The sequence below is a fragment of the Pelobates fuscus genome, chromosome 7 (assembly GCF_036172605.1).
Source record: "Pelobates fuscus isolate aPelFus1 chromosome 7, aPelFus1.pri, whole genome shotgun sequence".
NCBI lineage: Eukaryota > Metazoa > Chordata > Amphibia > Anura > Pelobatidae > Pelobates > Pelobates fuscus.
This window is the reverse complement of record NC_086323.1, coordinates 118,424,913-118,444,706: the sequence shown is the minus strand read 5'-3', so window position 1 is coordinate 118,444,706 and position 19,794 is coordinate 118,424,913. Positions and strand designations below refer to the sequence as shown.

The 19,794-nt window shown below is 39.4% G+C and overlaps 2 protein-coding genes across 2 annotated transcripts in view; one reads left to right on the top strand and one right to left on the bottom strand.

Moving 5' to 3' along the window:
• LOC134568153 (thiosulfate sulfurtransferase-like) overlaps positions 1-19,794 on the top strand; it is a 142,509-nt gene that overhangs the window by 69,171 nt on the left and 53,544 nt on the right. The gene's annotated exons all lie outside the window — the stretch shown is intronic.
• Positions 1-19,794, bottom strand: part of CSF2RB (colony stimulating factor 2 receptor subunit beta) — a 71,037-nt gene that overhangs the window by 4,817 nt on the left and 46,426 nt on the right. Inside the window, exons 2-11 of the mRNA XM_063427449.1 lie at positions 15,335-15,420; positions 12,467-12,596; positions 11,905-12,074; positions 11,223-11,371; positions 9,472-9,643; positions 9,113-9,281; positions 6,646-6,806; positions 2,435-2,565; positions 1,606-1,798; positions 317-407 (exon numbers count right to left, since the gene is read on the bottom strand). Of these exons, the coding sequence (XP_063283519.1) occupies positions 317-407; positions 1,606-1,798; positions 2,435-2,565; positions 6,646-6,806; positions 9,113-9,281; positions 9,472-9,643; positions 11,223-11,371; positions 11,905-12,074; positions 12,467-12,596; positions 15,335-15,407 (1,439 nt within the window). The 5' untranslated portion in view covers positions 15,408-15,420. The remainder of the gene's footprint in view (positions 1-316; positions 408-1,605; positions 1,799-2,434; positions 2,566-6,645; positions 6,807-9,112; positions 9,282-9,471; positions 9,644-11,222; positions 11,372-11,904; positions 12,075-12,466; positions 12,597-15,334; positions 15,421-19,794) is intronic.

The window sequence follows — 19,794 nt, the reverse complement described above, 5'->3', positions numbered from 1 at the left end:
TTTATGGGAACGGTTAAGGATTAGGAGAAATTCTGTGCCTACAATTTCTTGCGAACTCATTCTAAAAACATTGGCAAATTAACAAGTGTTGTTTTGAAAGGTTTTTGCATGTATTTTAGAATTTGTTATTCCGTTTTATGATTATAAATATATTCACTTATTGTTTGGTCATGCTGATTAATGTTTAGATCAGATCACATAATTTGATATGGCATTTTTTTTTTTTGCAAGTGTGATATTATGAAGACCTTTAATGTTAATAAGTCTACATTAAATACACATGATCAGGCTCCATTTTGTATCAATATGAACTCACCTCTTGATGTATTTATATCCCACGAAGACACAGGTTATCAGCACTATTACACAAACTATTGCAACTATATAAAGAATCGTGTTATCGACAGCTGGAAAAGAACAGAAAAAAATATTATCTCCTTCCTGTCTACATACCGTAGAGTACAGAAAAGGTCAATGTAATTAACAAATAGTGAGAAGGAGATTGCGTCAAAATTGTTTGATCCCATCTGCCCCTTTTGCACTTGAAAATTATAATTAGACTTTTGACTCACTTTTTATTTTTCTCAAAAAAGTCTATAAAAAGCTCAATTACTAGTCTTCCAATCCCAACTTTGCACAGATAGAATTTTTTAGAAGACTGTTAGTGGTAGTCACAAGATGGTGGTATGGCTAACAGGAGCAATCCCAGTGGAATTTTGCCCTGGTCTTACCATAAATAACCAGATTTGTGGCTTCGAAATGCCAGGTTAATTTTTTAAGATCTTAATGCAGACTCATTTTGGAGACAAAATGCTATGAACAGTGTTTTGTTTTAATTCAATTGGTGCATTATGGGACACTGGTGTGCCATAAGCCACCCCAAATTGTGCCATGAATAAACTGACTGTAGGGCTGTAACATATTGAATTCATCCCTTAAGTGAGCTCCTTTGACTAATATATCGGCGATATATACTGGTAATAAGATTGTGACTGTTATCTGGCAATTACTAAAACTAACCACATTAATGCGAGCCATTACTTATATGCATGTGCTATACATGTTGTGTACTTATCTAGTAAGGCTACAAGAAAATGTGACTTTTATAAACACCTGGTGCAGGTTAAAAACCAGTAAGTGTGCTGTGAATTTGTTTTCTCTCATTTTAATGTGTGTTGGTCTAAAATGTTCGAGAACCAATGTTATGAAGACCTAGAGGGTTATTCCGTCTATGGCAAAATATAAGCTGTACAGTCTTCAACTGATAACAGGAATCTAAGTTACATGCACCACAAATAATCACAGGTGCTGAAAAGAAAAAAAAAACAATCATAAAACTGTAATAAGAACATTTCACACTCAAAGCAAATAAGAACACAGCGTGCTCCCCAAAGGAATGCATTGCTGGTTATATGTTCTCATCACAGTCTAGTTCAACAAAACAAAGTTAAATGAAAATAAATCTGGCTAAGTTTGAGAGAAAACATTTAAAATGAACAGAAGTATAAATTAACAAATAAAAGTAAATGGAGAAGTATGGTATAATGGTAAAGTAATGAGGTAAATTATATCAGATTAAATATTAATCAAGTCAATGGTTCTCACTTTTCTTTGTCTTCCAAGAAGTCTCCCTGCTCCAATTACTCCAATGACCTCTGTAGGGTTGGCTGATGTCAGTCCTTGTGCGGACTCTGGCTAGGTACACAGTACTGCCTTGAAGATCTGAACTCAAGATGTGGTACTCTGGGAATTTACCAGAGACATTGACCAATAGTTCAGCAGGACATTCTGGATCTCCCTACGTAGAAGCAACATATAATTAAATAAGGACGTGAGACACAAAACACATTAATGGCTCATTCTAAAATTAAACTCTTAAAATTGGAGCTCACATTGTCAGCCCTTTTAAAACACAATATTCAACTAACTCTCTATTGCATATTCACACATTTATTATTCCCGTCATAATTAGTATAAACCAACTCGTGATTAATATAAACTTATTAAATAAAATCCATCGCGGTCTCTCTTCGTGGTGAACGTCCTAAATGTGTCCTCACTTCATATCCCAAAACTCAATTCTCATCTTCAAGACTCCTCTGGGGCTGTTTCATTTTTATAGAATTAACTTTCTCGTCCTTTCTTCTAGTTTTCTAGTCTACTGTCTACTAATCTCTAAATGGCTACTACTTTCAGGAGACCAAGAAAACTAAGCTAGTCACTTTACCCTTGTCCCACTAACACAACCTGTCCCTACTATCTGTGCTTCCCCTTTGTCCTGTTCTTTATTCTGCTACCATATGTCTATTTTAATCCATATAACATGTCTCTATGATATCTGGATACTGCTAGTGCTCCTAGCAACCTACCTTGCTTTTCTTGCTTACAAAATGTAAGCCCTATATATATATATATATATACAATATTTATGTACCTGCTTCCAGTAACACAGCTGGTATGACAAATCAACATTTTTGTAAAAAAGAACTGGAGGATCCCATCGCACCATGTAGCCATTATCTATCTGCTCCTCTGCTCTGAGATTCGTCGGAGGTTGAGTCTGAACTGAGACACAGAAAAAGAGATGATAATTAGCAACAAGATACCCTGCAATAATGTGACTCGTTACTCAATCTGATCTTATGATTCTAGCTGCAAAGAAAGAATATATTTTTATTAAATTCTTTATTTTTGATGTGGCGGTATAACAAAAAAGTCATCAAATTCAGTTTAACCACGGATTCAAGCAATATAGATGGTCTCATATTTCATCTACATAATAGGAAATATATAAAAGTAAGAAGAAAAAAACTAAATAAAAAATATTATCAGACATCAAAAACATAGGGGGAAATTTCAAGATAAGGTTCATTGAGGAGATTATGCTCTCCATGCGTCCTTATTCCCACTCCCACTCTCCCATATCTCCACCTTCTCTACATACTACTTCAGTCTCTTTCATCTTTTCTTCTCCCCTCTTCCCCTTCCCTCCCCTCATGTCCCCCACCTTGTGACTGACATCTCACCTCAGACACCTGAACCAATACATTAAGTTCCATAAATTTGCAACATTCCCGATCCGGCTCTCTCCCCCTCAGTCTGTAAACTGCTGCCTTTGTGTCTTATATATAAACAGCCTACCATGTGCTTTAGACAACATCACTGTTTTTGTTCCGTCCTTGTGAGAGGGCCCAGCTAAACTAGTCGTTGAGTGTGCCAGTAAGTCACGTCATGCATGTATCACTAAGCCTAGCTATCTGTCCTCTGATCCCGTCTCTGTTCATGCATTCGCACACTCACTAGCATCTCCCCACTCACTCCGCTTGTTGCATGTTCAGCCTGGTAACCTCTACCACGGTCATGTGGGACCTGTCTCACTTATGTAGGGGGGGAAATGAACTGATATTGAATATCTTAGTAAGCGAGGAGAGCTCCAACCATTCAAAGAGTGTAACTAGAAATCTAACAAAGGAGAGGAAAAATAAATAAGTATATTAATAAAATTAAAAAATATCTGAGTCCATTTTAGGCTTTGGTCTCTCGGATACCTTCACATTGCACAGTTAGCACCTGAGCTTCTGGCAGTCCTGTATATGAACAGTCCTATGGGGGGTTTTGTGAGTGTGATATCCTTGCCTTTCAGTGCGCTTCTCCTGCTCCCGGTTGTTATCAATTGTGGCTTGGGAGGCGTCGTCCATTCTTGGGGGAGATGACGTTTATGTTAGCCCAAGTGCATGCAGGAAATCTGCAAATCTGCAATCTGGAGGTGTCAGAGCGACTCATTTTCTTCTGTTTTTGCCCCATCTCTCTGTTGAGGGATTAGGGGTGAAGTGTAGCGCTTCTGATAAAGCTTTTGATTGTAAGATCATGGCTTTATAGTGAATTAATCAATGTGGTTAGCTGGAGCTCCACGCCAACATGTCTGCTCAGTTTCCAAGCTAGCCACGCCCCCCAAAGAAAGAATATTAAAAATAAAAAAGAGTAGGTCTAGTGGGGGGTTTCTTTGACTCAAGTCTGATACTATAGGCATTATTACATTATTATGTTACATTATTTTAATGAGGTCTAAGTAACTATCAACTAAAGCTTAAAGAGACAGTCAACATTATAAAGATTTCCATGTTTGTGTGCATCAGCTTTTTTTCAGTGTGAAATGCTTACTGTATTCAATATCCTGATTAGTGAAGCTCATGGCTACTAACTAGACTTGTACATTCGGTTTCAAGTGGGTTGCAATTTGCACAAATTGTATCCAAGTGCTCTAACTCTGCACAAAATCAGAACACCACTAATCAAATGACGTGGACAATGAACATTTTGTCTGATTTGTGATTTGGAGTTCTGTCTGTGGCTTCAAAAAAGAGATGGTTGGTGGGTAGCCCTAAATCAAATCAATGAATAATAAATTTAAAGAAATAATAAAGAAATACACAAGTGATCAGACAGGCCAAATGCTTAAAATACGTAACTGAATGCTCAAAGTAACTGAATGGTCAAAATCATGAATATTGTGGACGCGGCCTGACTGCAAGGGCACCTGAACAAGTTTTCTAGGAGTTCCTCAAGTCCTGGCTGAATTAGTCCAATCGCCAGTACTTTTGTCTGTTCATCCTGAGCAAATTAATTTTCCTTGGCATACTGTGTTAACTGACTGGTTAGGGCCTGTCTCCGCTGCTGGTCAGGGATTGTCCAAGCAGCAATCCGCATTGACTGCAAGCAAGGCAGGTCATTGTAGGTCATTGCAGGTGTTCTGATGAGGAGGATCGACCGATCTCCAAGTCTGACGCACACAGACACGTGATACTATGAAGCTGAAGCCCCGCCTCTGCCCCTCCCTATTAAACAGTGGGGGTGATCCCAGTTCCCACCACGAGGGTCCCCTGCCTTCACAGAAGGCTTGCAACTGCTATGTTTCCGGAGACACCTAGGCAAGATGCATCCAACATGGCGGAGCCGTATGTTCCTTGTTCAAAATGGAGGGAAGAATTCTGGCAGGACTTGCTACGCCAGGATCTCCAGCCCGCCAAATGGACTTGTTTGCCTGCACAGAGACTCTGAAGTCCCAGGAAACAATGCATTGCTGCGGATCCTGGGGTGGCCCAGCTCAAGAGGCACAGGCCACTATGGTGGTGCCGAGGGAACACAGCACACAGGCTTACGCCCAGCAGCCGACCAGAAATGAAGACACCTGGGAGGCCTCAAGTTCAGAGGGCAAGCCAGAAAAAAGCTCAGGGCCTGACATACCACAAAGGTAGTACTAAGGCACTGAACTGAACATTACACTTTGTATCATCTCCCCCTGAACTTGCACTGTCTTTTTCATGGAGGAATGTGGCCAGGCAACTGTTAACCACCCCTTTCAGCATAAGTGGCATGTTTGGTTTACTCACTTTATTTGTAATTTTCAATACAAATGTTATTTCATCACATTTTATCTCACTTTCATCTAATGTATTACATTCTTCCATCTCTTACCCTCAGAGTCCCTTGTGATTGAACCATCGTTAGACACTTCCCATGTTTTATCTCATACTATTTCATTTAAAAAATTGCCATACAATGGTTTCACTACGTTGCTTGATTAGCTTGCTCTCGCTGTTGTGGAGTTGCAAGCCTATTTGTAACACTTATACACAACTAAAATAAAGATTTTTTTTTTTTTAATTTGAATGGAAAAACAATACGTTCTGACTTAAGTAAGCTTTATTAAAAAGGTGCAAAAATAAGCCTATCACTGTGCTGCATATTATGTATACATATAAATATTATGTATATATTGTGCAGTACAGTGATAGGCTAATTTTCACTCCCTTTTGGTACGTTCAAATTGTTTTCCCTGAATTGCTTGTATGGCTGAAGGGAGGGCCAAATTTATTTATTTTTTTCAACTAAACTGAATTTTTCTGTCGTACACAAGTATACGACTTTTTAAAAGTTCTTCTGTTTCAACATAAAAAAAAACTAAACAATCGTTAAAACCATTTTGGAAAAAAGAAGGAAATATTGAAAGAAAATGTATATATTTTTTGTAAACGAAGTATATGTAAAAATGTTTTTAAAAACTCTTCATTACATTGAGTATATGACAGGATCCTTTAGCCCTACAGCCAGACAGTGTTTTAAAAAAGGACTATTAGTCTCTGTGTATTCCCCACTTCACTCGCTACACAGAAGAAGACAACACTATAGAGACTAACTGTCGGCTTTCAAACACTGTGCGACCCAAACTGCATGTATATATATTGCGGAAGAATCTTATCTTATATTAAAGGTAGGGATGCATTTTTCTCATTTATATTTACATATACTTCTTTTTTTTCTATTTCTTGTCAGAATTTGATTATATTAAAACTTGTTTTAAGGTGACAGTAGTCCTTTAACCCCTTAAGGACACATGACGTGTGTGACACGTCATGATTCCCTTTTATTCCAGAAGTTTGGTCCTTAAGGGGTTAAGGCCAAAATAGATGAACTGGGAAAATGCCCCAAGTCACCTATGGTTCCAGTTAGATCACTTTAAATTCTCTCAACAATTCTGACTTTAGTGAATAAGCCATATTTGCACTTGTGCATCTTTTTCAAAGTGAGTGAATATAATATGTTGTTAATTCATTAACTCAACAGTTTTACTTATGAGCCACTTACTAGTCTGAGAATGGTTGAACGTCTTCTTCTGCTCCTGTGGTCTGATTTGGAGGTTGAAGGCATTATTAGCCTGGTTCCGTGGTATATTAAAAGCACAATTATAACGTACATATGGAGCCTCAGCGACAGAAGAGCTGTTTAGATTAAGGCATTCCTTCTCCCTATACAGGATAAAACAAGATATTGATTGTAAAGGTAACCAAGCTGTTGCTGGTAATTGCTGGTGATCAACAGGTAAAAAGCTAATTATATGTTAGTTAAATTTAGAAAGGTATTGCTAAATATCATGGATAGAATGGAAAACATAGGCATGCCTGGGTGATGTTGGTGATGACTTGTGTTTATTTATAATTACAATCTATGAAGATGGGGTAAAGACACACAAGAGAAATAACCACATGTCAGAAGAGAGGAGAGACTGATGGATATAATGCTTTTGTTGAAATAAGTTAGTAAAAGTGGTGTGTGGAGCAAAATAACAGTGGAAGGAGAGAGAGTCAGCTAAGCTATGGAGGCAGGGGTACTGAGGGCAGTGAAATCAGAAGTGTCACCTAGGAAGATAGTAAGCTTTCTTATAGTGGAATGTTTTCAGTGACTTATTGATTGAAGAATAAGGGAGAGTCTGATGGCCCAGGGTAGGACATTTCAAAGGCATAGAGCCTTTGAAAAACCGGAAAAGAACAGATGTCGGGAAAAGATCGCTCAAGGAGTGAAGGGAATGAGGAGATGTGTATTTGTTGAGTAAAGACGAAATGTAGTGAGGAGTGAAGTTAGTGAGGGCTTTGTAGGTTAGTGTTGGCAGTTTGAAATGGACCTTGAAGGTTACAGGAAGCCAATGTAATGATTGGCAATGGGTAGCAGTCACTCAGGATGATGAGCCTCATTTCAGACTGAAGAGGGAAACTGCGGGTATTTGGAAAGGTGATAAGTAATGTGCCACAATAGTCAGGTCAGGAAATTATATGTGCATGAACAAGTGCCTTAGTTGTATCTTGAATAAGAAAAGGGTGAATGCGGACCATGTTTTTAAGGTGGATGTTACAGGATTTGGAGACTGACTGAATGTGAGGAGAAAAGGTAAGACCTGAGTCAAAAGGAGCACCAAGACAGCGAGCTTGAGGGGTTGGGGTAACAGATGTCCCATTGACATGCAGGGACATTGATGGAGAAGGATCATTTCAGTAGGGGAAGATAAGGTGTTCAGTTTTCTAAAAATTGTATTCTAGAAAGCAGTAAAACATCCAGGAAGTTTGTGATGTGTTCCAGAAAGGCATGAGAGAGATCAGGTGGGGAGATATAAATCTGAGAATCATCAGCGTATAGATGGTAATGAAATACAAAAATGTTAATAAGCTTACAGATAGGGGCAGAGTAAATCGAGAAAAAAAGAAGACCACAGCCTTGGGGAACACCAACTGAGACAGACAATGGCACCAGTGAAGGGGAAACTAAATGAGCATTTATAAAGATAGGATGAAGCCAGGAAAGTACAATGTCACAGAGTCCATGATTGTGGTTAACAGTATCAAAGGCAGCAGAGGAGTAGAGGAAAATTGAGAGATAGTGATGACTTGTATATTTAGCAGTGATAAAGGCATTAGTAACTTGGTTTGGTAAGGGCAGTTGGCTAACATGTATAATGTAACGTGTAAATTTGTCTATCAAAGGCTAACTGAACAACACAGAAAATTCCTGATTAAACACATCCATTTTTTTATATATGGCAACATTCCATAAATTCAAACACTGCCAATAATTTAAAAATATATATTTGTATAGCAATAAGCATATATTAGTGGCTGACGTGCAAGACTGATAGAAATTACTTGGGAGGTAGGTAGTTCATTATAGAACATGGCTTTTATATGAACTAGGTACTCCTTAAGGGTTTAATAAAGTGATTAAGTTATAAGGACAACGTTTATGAAAGCATGAGAAATCGCATAAGAAACAAGGAAACAAATTTGGGCTAAATAAATTAAATCAATAAAGTGGACAATGCCTGACAAGTATGTAGTACAATCAATGACAAACTAAATGCATATTTCCAGGTTTATTAATAATAATTATTATTATTATTATTTCGAAAACACCAACGTGTACTGCAGTATTGTACAATGGCATCACAAGTCAGACAAATAAGTTTGACTCACAAGTTTTACTTACAGGAACAAAAGATAATGAGGACTCTGTTCAAACAAGCTTACAATCTAAAGGAGATGGGATACATACAGATAGATACATAACATGTAAAGTAAGAGTACATTTTGTTCCAGGTTGAAATAGGTTGCATGTAGTATGACAGGTGACACAGACTGTAAACATTATATGAGTATAATAAGGATGAATGAAGGCAAAATGAAAAATGTATCAGAGGAGAGACATTAATTGGTTAGCAAAATAATTTGATATTATTATTAGCATTATTATGATTTTTTTTTTTGCAAAAGTATTTTGTGTAACTTACTCAGTAGCAGATGTCATGTTGGTGGCACCAGATGTCTGATCAGAATATTCAGTGTAATACAACACGTAGGAGAATGATAAATTGACCTCTCTTCTCACCTCCCAGCTACAGATCATCGTATTGATACCATCGTATTCACACTGCAGATTTCGAGGTGTTGCCTTATCGTCTGTGAATAAGAAAACATTAACATTCTGAATGGGGGACAATTTTCATTAGGGTCAAAAATACATGTCAAATATTCATTAAGTGTGATTTTACATCATTAATTACTATCTGGTAATATTTTGTCTCCTAAACCGGCAATCTCTGTCCAATACAGATGCTGAGTGAACCTCATACATTTTATCATTCGTTACCTTCAGGCACGTCCCAGGCAAGTTCTTTGCTCCACTTGCTCCAAGATCCCTTGTAGTGTTGTCCTTCTTTGGGTCGGGCACGTATACGGAAGAGATAGGTGTTTCCAGGTATTAGATCCGAGAGGCTGAGACTGGTTTCCAACTCATCCACAACATTAAGTAAAATAGCATCCTGTATAGTAAGATACACTATTATTATACAACTGATCAATATTATAAGACTCTGTGTTACCATTGAAGATCGTTTGAGCAATCTAATTATATGATCTGCTGCCCAGTAAGACTTATTACAGTGTGGGTTTATTAAAATGATGGAAATAGGAAAAATAAGAAACTACATAGCTTTCCTCTTAGAACCATGAACAAGTCCAGTGGAATAAATAGAAAATGTCTCCAAATGTGTCTTTAATTACATTTAAAAAACTATGCTTAACCCTTTAAGGACCAAACTTCTGGAATAAAAGGGAATCATGACATGTCACACGTCATGTGTCCTTAAGGGGTTAAATTAATGTGTAATTTTTCTCTATAGTATTTGGCTGTAGTGACAAATGGCAACCCACTGATAATGGTTTTGAGACCAAATTTCAGGTTTAAAAGGTACTGTCCTTATATTAAAACTTGGTTTTAATTGAGGGAATCTAGAAACCCAGTATTCTGTTAAATTTCCCAAATATAAACCATGTAATAATAACTTATAATACAGCATTTCCTGAATTCCAATTCACTTTTGCAATAAGTGGTGGCAATGCGTGAAGTGCACGTACTGCAAATTGAGATATTAAAGTGACACTGAGGGGCTACTCCCATCTCAGAACTGCATTGATAATGTGAAGTAACACTTCTGCCTTATTAGTGTCCATTTTGTCCAATCTTCCAATGACACTGGATAGCTGATAAGGATGTGGCTAAATTGCCCTTCTTTTTCCACATCTCTTTCCCTTTTATGTGGTTGTCTCTTTTTATATGTCCTACCCCTTTCATAATAAAATACATGATAGGAAACATAGTCCTTATGAATTTAGGGGAATGTGGTCATGATTAACCATAAAACTGTTGACATTAATTAAATGTTTTGTGTATAATGTAACTATGAGGGCCTGTAGGAAATGGGCAGTAGATGTGTTATTTGACTCCTTTTGATGGATAAATACAGGTTGCTAGGTACATGGAGCCATATGACTGGGTGTGATGGTAGGTGTAGGTGACTAGATAGGTAGGAGTATGTGAACATGCAGGGGGATTATGGGTAAGAAATTACAGAGTGGGTTACTGAGACTATGGGTAGGCATATTACTGGGTGAGTGAATGAGTTGGTAAATATACATATTTCAGTTGGGGTTGTGAATATAACTAGTTGGATGGCTGTATGTGACTGTGCAGGGTGTCAGAGCGTACATCTAGGTGAATGTGACTTGTGGATGGTATATAACAGACTGAGAGTATATGACAGGGGCATGTAATAAAATGGGAGCTTAGGAGAGGGGCTGGTGAGAGAAATAAGGTGGATTCATGTTAAAGCTTTGCACACTGTTAACTAGCTAGTTGAATGTATGATGTTAAAGAAAATCCACAGAGAATCAGGCAGAGTAAATCCACCTTCAAAGGTGAGGTTTCTGTGCATACTGTATTCTATACACCCCTGCTAGCTCACCTTTTAGTAAATAAACCCCTTTATTTAACGGCATATGACTCAAGAATATTATTAAGTAGAAGTTCCACCATGATAATGATGGTGGGTTTCACTGTACCTCCCATTTCTCCCAACCATGCCTATAATATGATATCTGGTAGAGCAGAGATAGTCTTGGATCCAAGTAAAGAGGACTCTTCCAACTCAGAATGATCGACCCATTGTTAATCATTTGGAGTCTTAGTCCTTCCGGGGGTGAAGTTCTCACTGGAGAAATGTAATAAATTGGAGAAGACAAACATAACTTAAAATCTATTCTACAATATTAATTAATAATTTAACAATAATCACATAAAAAATAAGCATTTTTTTATATTTAATGCAATATATATTTTGAAAGAAAAGTGTTATGTTCTTTTCCATATGTTCTTTTCTATTTGGCATTTCTCATTTCATACACAACCCTGAAAATTAAACAATCTCAGGTACTTTCCCCTCATTCTGTTTTATACATGTGACACAGTCACGACCTCCAAAAATGTTACATAAACATCTACACAGTTCATATATCTTATTCCCATTTCAAAGAGCACCTTTTACCCTTAATATCCATTCTCTTCAATCATTTTCATGTTATCTGTATACAAATTGTATCTCTATGCCTTTCCACAATTCTCATTTTATTGGCTTGTTCTTCCCTATTTGTATGTCATCCCATGGAGATCCATTTTTTTTTTTTTTTTTTTTTTTTTTATATTTTAAGAGATCCATTATTTTAAATACAATCTGTTACCACTCACCCCTATAGGCCGGTATAATGGTGGCTTCCTTCTGTATGATTCTTTCTGGAAGAAAACTGTAGCTGTCCTTCATACGGAAAGAAAATGTAGAATTTATATGGCAGTTTTGGCTCAGGTTGGGGCCATCATCTTGTTTGGTCTCAGAGATAATACAGAGCTCCTTCATATCACTAACAAAAGAGCATGCCATCAGAAGTTTGTAGACAATTCTTCACCGCTTCTCTCTTCTTTCTATCTGTCCATCCATCTGCCTATCAGTCTATCCATCCATCAATCTATATTACCAATCTATTTTATCTCTATAGACTTTTTTTTTTACTGGTATTTAGAATAATGTTCTTTCTTACGCTGTTCCTCATTGGAATGCGTCTATCACTAAAGGTAGACATCTAGTGGAATTGATTTTATAATTAGGATCTCAGAAAATCAAATCATATCTTCAAAAAATATTTGTACATGGTAATGATGTAAGTGTCTGACTACACCTTTCTTTTCCCTCCCTTTGGATGTCTATATGTCAATCCCGCACCTGACCGTCGGTGTTGACTCAGCATAGACTGACCTGTTGTTGTTTCTCCAGTAGTAGAGGTTCATTGGGATAATTGCTCGTGAGGCTCTGCTTTCCTTCCACTGACATCTCCATTGAGATGTGTAGTCATTAACACAATTCAGGGAATCCAGCAAGGCTGAACCTACATAAAGACAGTGTGATAATTGATAACAGGACTTGGACGGGTAGAGAGCCACGGTGACATCAGACATCGCCGAATCTATTAAAACTGAGGGCAGTTGGACATAGTTGAAAACCTTCTGTATATAATTGAACATATATACTTTCCAACATTGGAAATGAGTTGGCAGACTAAAGTGGCATGCCTGCAACACTTCTTGCTCACTGATGATGCCTATAAAGGGGAAGAGGGTAGTCTACCCAAATAATGGGCATGTCATGGATGCACAGCAAGCTGACTGACAGCCTTGCAGCTGGTTCCACAGGGCGAAGACCATGCAGAGAGCACTATTGAATAACTCTGCATGGTCATAGTGCCCTCAGTACCACCAGGGGCGTGCTGGGACTGGGGGCAGGGAGTCAAATGCCCCCAGGCTGCCCTAAATCATGTTCAAAATGCCCGGTGTCATTGCCTGCTTGCCTGCCACGGAGACAGAGACAGGATCTCTTGGGCAGAGGCGGCTCTCTAATTAGGCGATTTAGGCAGCCGCCTAAGGCCTTGTGTTAAAAGGGGCCACGCGACCACCTAAACCATGTAATCAGAGAGCTGCAGTGCTTCACCAATATTAACTTACTGACGGCTTCCTTTCCCAGTACAAAAATATAATTTAAGTCTTCCATGCTGCCGCTGCTGCAGCGCTACTCATACAAGATGAAACCCCTCACAGGGGTTCCATACATGCTGCAGTCCACTCCTTCTGCACGCTAAACCTTCTGGCAATTGGCCAATACGCGTCTTGTTGCTACGCGGATAGTGCTGATTGCCAGCCAATTGCGAAGCATGCTGTGATGCCGAGGATGTCACGCCGCAACACAACCCCTGCATTCCCCCACCTGTCATGCCCAGAAGAAGGAGAAAAGAAAAAGAGAGAAGGAGACTAGCTGAAGGAAAGGAAAGGAGAGCAGAAGGAAAGGAGAGCAGAGCAAAAGGAGAGGAGAAGTAGAGGAGAGCAGAGCAGAAGGAGAGCAAAAGGAGAGGAGAAGGAAAGCAGAGGAGAGCAGAAGGAGAGCAAAGGTTTGTGCATTTGTTCGGTTTTATGACTTTTCAAAATAGACCGACCACACAGCCTAAACTCATGGAACTGTTTCTGGGCAGGAGCCTCGTGTGTGGTCGGTTCAAATGGGACTTCCACAAAATTCGAAAACCCCTGAACTGGTCTGGGTGATTTTTGGATATGTTGGTCACCCAGATCAGGGCTATCAGGGGATATTACATTTATGGGGATGCTATGTGTTTTAGGGTACTTTCTAAGTTTTGGGGAAATTTTTTTTTACTGCCTGGGGATAATTGAGTTACTAATCTAGCTGACTCAATTATCTCACAGGCAGAGAGGAGGGGATTGTCTGTTTGTATTGGGAGTGTCACACTTTGTCACTGTAATATTATTGGCCGTAACCTTTGTGTCCCTGTCCCCCACAAGGTCCATGTGGGAGTGCCCCTTGCATGGGGACTTGCATAAAAGCCAGTGTGGCACCATTAAAATTCATTCCTGTTGTACTCATCATGAAGTCGAGGCTCATGTTTGGGTAACTGTCTATTTGCTGGGGAGAAACTACTTGGATGCTGCATTCGTCTGGAACTATTCGACTTTACACCCGAACTGTAGCTATGATCACACAGGCTCAGCAGTTCTGGAGGAATAGGCAAACAGGGTATCTACTATACCAGTGTTCGTAACATAGACATATTGGTTATTTTTAAAGGAACACTGTTTACCATAAGAATTTAATAAAAAAGAAGTTGTTATGTTGCCAGTAGGCCCCCGGGCACTCTATTACCTTAATGGGTAAAAACCTATCCTAGATCTTCAGGTCCCCCAGCAGAAACCAGCTTCTGAAAAGGTCAGAGTGCTGCTGCATAATGGCGCCACAGATTGGGTATGGCAAAGAGCTACTGATTAGCATAACATCAATATCCGTTATAAAACCAGGAAAGGGTGGGCATGGATGGTGAGCTTATTTGGTGGTGCAATTAGCCACTTGACTGGATTTGCCCTCCAGGCCTAAGGCTGCCAGCCCTCCCCTGAGTACAGCTCAAGTATGTCTAATGATGTGCTTAACCTATGCTTGCTGGGAAGTGTGGACTATTCCCTAATATCCATGCATGCAGGATGCCAGGGAACTGACCTGGGACTGTGGAACAGGAGCCAAAAAAACTGCTGGAGGTTCAGTGTTTTGAAGTGTTAATGGTGCTTATAGTCTGTATGTGTTTCAGTTTGAAATGCTGCACATAGAGATATTTATTCTACCTGCCAGAGGTGTAACTTTACCTACTGCCAGTGGTGTATCCTGGTTTTGTGCTGCCCTAGGCAGGACAAAACTCAGGCCCTCCCCCCCGCCACCCCCACCCAACCCTTCCCCCCGCAGACACACAGACACACACACACACACACACAGACACACACTAACAGACATACACACACTAACAGACATATACACACACTCACTCACATACACACATATTTTTAATGTAAAGGAAAGGCCGTCTCTGACAACTTGTCAGATTTGCCTTGATATTCAGCCAACTGTTGCACATCTATGCATTTTGCTTTGATTTTTATTTTTGTGAAACATGCAGAAGTAAGAGAGACCAAGTCAGGACATCATCAAATATTCGGAGCTTTCTACTTCTTAATATAATCAAAATGTTCTTATTCAGAAAGCATTAACATGTTATCATGAAAAGGAATGCTTACAGACCTTTAGTATGTTGAATGAACATCAGGGCATAGAGCAAAGAAAATAAGGTCTTTTTAATGCCAGGACTTCCCATATTTGTTACTTATCTAGAAAACGAAGAAACAGGTAAAGGTGACTTATAATACCCAGGAACACATACTAGGTTACAATTTTTAAATCAAAGTATTAATGTCCTGTATTCATGTCAATGCTGTTACCTATAATTCATCGTATAAACTAATATTGCAAAGACCAAATTATACACAAAATAGGCGAAGAGAAAACTCCAACAGAGTTATTTACTAAAGTGCGAATTCAAATTGAATTTCAAATTAAAGAATAATAATAATTTGCAATTTTTATAGCGTTTTTCTCCCTGTGAGACTCAAAGCACTTTACAAATATGCATAAAAAATATACATAAAAGTTTCTGAAGGTCAGATGAGCGGACTGAATGCCTGATGGAAGAGAGTCTTTAGCTTTTTTAAAAAAAAGTCTGTAAGGATGGTGCCTCTCTGATTGCACACGGTAAATAGTTCCAGAAAGTAGGGACAGTGTGGCTGAATGCCCTGAATCCTGAATCTGCCTTTATTCTTGGCACTGACAGGAAGGATTTGCTGGCTGACTGAAGTGAACCGGATGGAATGTAGGGTGTCAGAAGCTGTTTCAGGCCTTGATTGTTTAAAGGGACACTATAGTCACCTGAACAACTTTAGCTTAATGAAGCAGTTTTGGTGTATAGAACATGCCCCTGCAGCCTCACTGCTCAATCCTCTGCCATTTAGGAGTTAAATCCCTTTGTTTATGAACCCTAGTCACACCTCCCTGCATGTGACTTGCACAGCCTTCCATAAACACTTCCTGTAAAGAGAGCCCGATTTAGGCTTTCTTTATTGCAAGTTCTGTTTAATTAAGATTTTCTTATCCCCTGCTATGTTAATAGCGTGCTAGACCCTGCAAGAGCCTCCTGTATGTGATTAAAGTTCAATTTAGAGATTGAGATACAATAATTTAAGGTAAATTAAATCTGTTTGAAAGTGAAACCAGTTTTTTTTTTCATGCAGGCTCTGTCAATCATAGCCAAGGGAGGTGTGACTAGGGCTGCATAAACAGAAACAAAGTGATTTAACTCCAAAATGACAGTGAATTGAGCAGTGAAATTGCAGAGGAATGATCTATACACTAAAACTGCTTTATTTAGCTAAAGTAATTTAGGTAACTATAGTGTTCCTTTAAGGCTTTCAACGCAAATTTAATAATATGTTCGCCATTTAATTGGAAGTCAATGCAGGGAGTGGAGAACAGGTGTTATATGGCAGGAGTGAGCTTGATTGGTCAATTATCTGGCTGCTGCATTTTGTACAGTCTGAAGGCAATGAAGTTCTTTTTCTGGGAGGCCCAAGTAAAGTACATTGCAGTAATCTAGCCGAGAGGATACAAATGCATGGATTAATGTTGGCATATCATCTGGTGGAATTAAGTGTTGTAACCTGGCTATTTCTTTCAGATGAAAGTAGGCAGATTTTATTACGGAGGAAATCTGCTGTTTAAATCATAGTCTAGAGTCAAACAGCACTCCGAGGTTTCGTACCTTTGACGAACTGATTCAGAGCCTCCAAGCTCCAAGTCATTGGGTATTCATTGGATATTTTTGTTCCCTGACCAAGAGTAACTCTGTTTTGTCCGGGTTCACTTTAAGCCATCTAGCATTCATCCATTCTATGAGGTCTTCTAAGCAACTGTTGATGCAGCATGTTAGGTCTTTGGTATCTGGAGCAAAGGAGAAGTAGAGTTGTGTGTGTCATCAGCGTAACAATGATAGCTTAGGCCATGTCACCTAATGATGTCCACCAGTGGTAGCAAGTAAATTGCGAAATGTGTGGGAGACAAGATGGATCCTTGGTGCCGATGAGCTTGATTCTGAATGCACGGTTAGCCGAACTGAGAGGGATTTGGAAATTATATTAATATTCACATTGAATTAACTTTGCATTCTCACTATAGTAAATAGCCCTGAAAATCTGCTTTTAGCTTTGCCAGTAGTATTCATTGCTTTATAACTATCCCAATTCAATACTTTCGATAGCATTCACAACATGTCTTTGCAATTTATAATCAAACAACAAGTTGGCCATTTGTGAGAATATTTGTGCAAAGATGGAATTAAAGCGATATTGTCACTGTTTGGGGACTTTGCCAAATTCGCAAAGCCTCCTGATGGTAACATCGCTGCTGGGGGTCTGGTGGCAGTGGGGGTGGGGGTGAGGGTTAGGTAAAGGTGTGAGTGACAGGGTCTAGGAGTGTATATTTTAATGAGTGTGCTACAAATCAGTGAGATTGTGTGTCTGTCATTGAGAGTGTGTCAGTGTGTCTGTCAGTGAATGTGTGTCTGTCAGTGAATGTGCTACAAATCAGTGAGATTGTGTGTCTGTCATTGAGAGTGTTTCTGTCATTGAGAGTATGTGTCAGTGTGTTTGTCAGTGGATGTGTATCTGTCAGTGTGTGTGTGTATGTCTGTCAGTAAGTGTGTGCCTGTCAGTGAGTGTGTGTCTGTCTGCTTGTGCATCTGTCAGTGTGTGTCTCTCAGTGAGAGTGTGTGACTGCCAGTGATTGTGTGTCTGATTACAAGAATGGGTGGGTCTTAAATATGTAGAGGTGGAGTTGGCAGCCCTGTATTGATATTTTGAAGACTTTTTAATTAGTAGTTGCAAATTCTTCCTCTTTATAAACAGTACCATGTCCACGCTGTACAATGATTGACTGCCCAGTTTTTGTTATGTACTAAATAAAGTACTTTTGTGATAAACCCCCCCTCCCCCTCAAAAAAACAAAACAAAAAAAAAACAACATGTAAAATAAGTATAACTCAACTGAAATAAATTACAAAACAAAATAGTTGATTTGGAAACATTCTCTGACTCACCAATTGTCAGAATGCATTCTCCCAAGTGACCCTATTTAGGAGGGACAGTTCATATTTTGGGCCCAAATCCATCTTCCCCTCCTTTCCATCCTAATGTCCCTCTTTTCTAGGAGCACCATATTATTGGTGTTTCTGAGTGTATAACAGAATAATGTTCACAGTAATGTGTCTTTAAACTATAATACTTATGTTTAGAAATCCATTTTTGTAAATAAGTTACATTGTTCTTGTTCTAAATTACATTTTGGTGGCATACATTGTCATTAGTGAGTCACATAATATATCTCAAAAAAGCCCCCACCCCTGGCCACACCTCCACTTATCCCCTAAAATGAAAGTGTTCCTCTTTGTCAATTTAAAATGTTGGTAGGTATGAGATTGATTGCTTTAGTCTCAATGTTGTTCAGTTTTAGTTTTCAATGTGCTATTATTTGTTGTTCAATGAACACCTTGAATATGTGAATAACCCTCTATAGTTATGGCAGCACAGCTTATTTTTCAGGTTTGGTCCACTTTCCTAATGCTGTTTTATTTTCTCAAATATTTTTATATGTTACCCACTCTCTTTCTTGTTTATCCAGTTCTTTGTTTACTGACTGCAAGCAGTGGCGTACACACAACCCATGGGGCCCCGGTGCGAAAACTGATCCGTGGGCCCCCCCGCGCGCGCGCTTACTCTGCGCGGGCTGGGGCCGCAACACATGGCGGCGGGCAACGGGTCGCAGGGCTGCGACCTGTGCGACCGCGGTATGTACGCCAGTGCATGCATAAACACATACACTTAAAGGACCACTACAGACACCCAGATCAAATCAGCTCAATGAAGTGGTCTGGGTGCCAGGTCTCTAGTTTTAACCCTGCAGCTGAAAACATAGCAGTTTCAGAGAAACTGCTATGTTTCACTGAGGGTTAATCCAGCCTCTAGTGGCTGTCTCATTGACAGCCGCTAGAGGATTTTCTGCGATTCTCACTGTGAAAATCACAGGGAGAAGACGCTGAACGTCCATAGGGAAGCATTGAGTAATGCTTTCCTATGGGTGGTTTGAATGCGCGCGTGGCTCTTGCCACGCATGCGCATTCGGAGCTGAGATGCGGATCGGGGCGGAGAGATTCCCAGCGCCAAGGGAGTCCAGCGCTGGAGAAAGGTAAGTGCTTAAGACACACACACTCTCATGAACAGACGCACACATTTACTGACAGACACACACTCAGTGACAGACATACATACACACTCACTAACAGACGCACACAAACATACTCAGTAACAGACACACACACTAACACACACACTCTAACACACACACACACTAACACACTCACTAACACACACTCGCACACACTAACACACACATTAACATACACTCACACACACACTCTAAGACTAACAAACACACTAACACACACTCACACTCTAACACACACACTCACACTCACACACACTCACACTCACACACACTCACACTCACACACACTAACACACACTCACACACACTAACATTTTATTTTTTTAATCCCCCCAGCCTCCTTACCTGTGGGAGAGCTGAGGGGATTCCCTGGG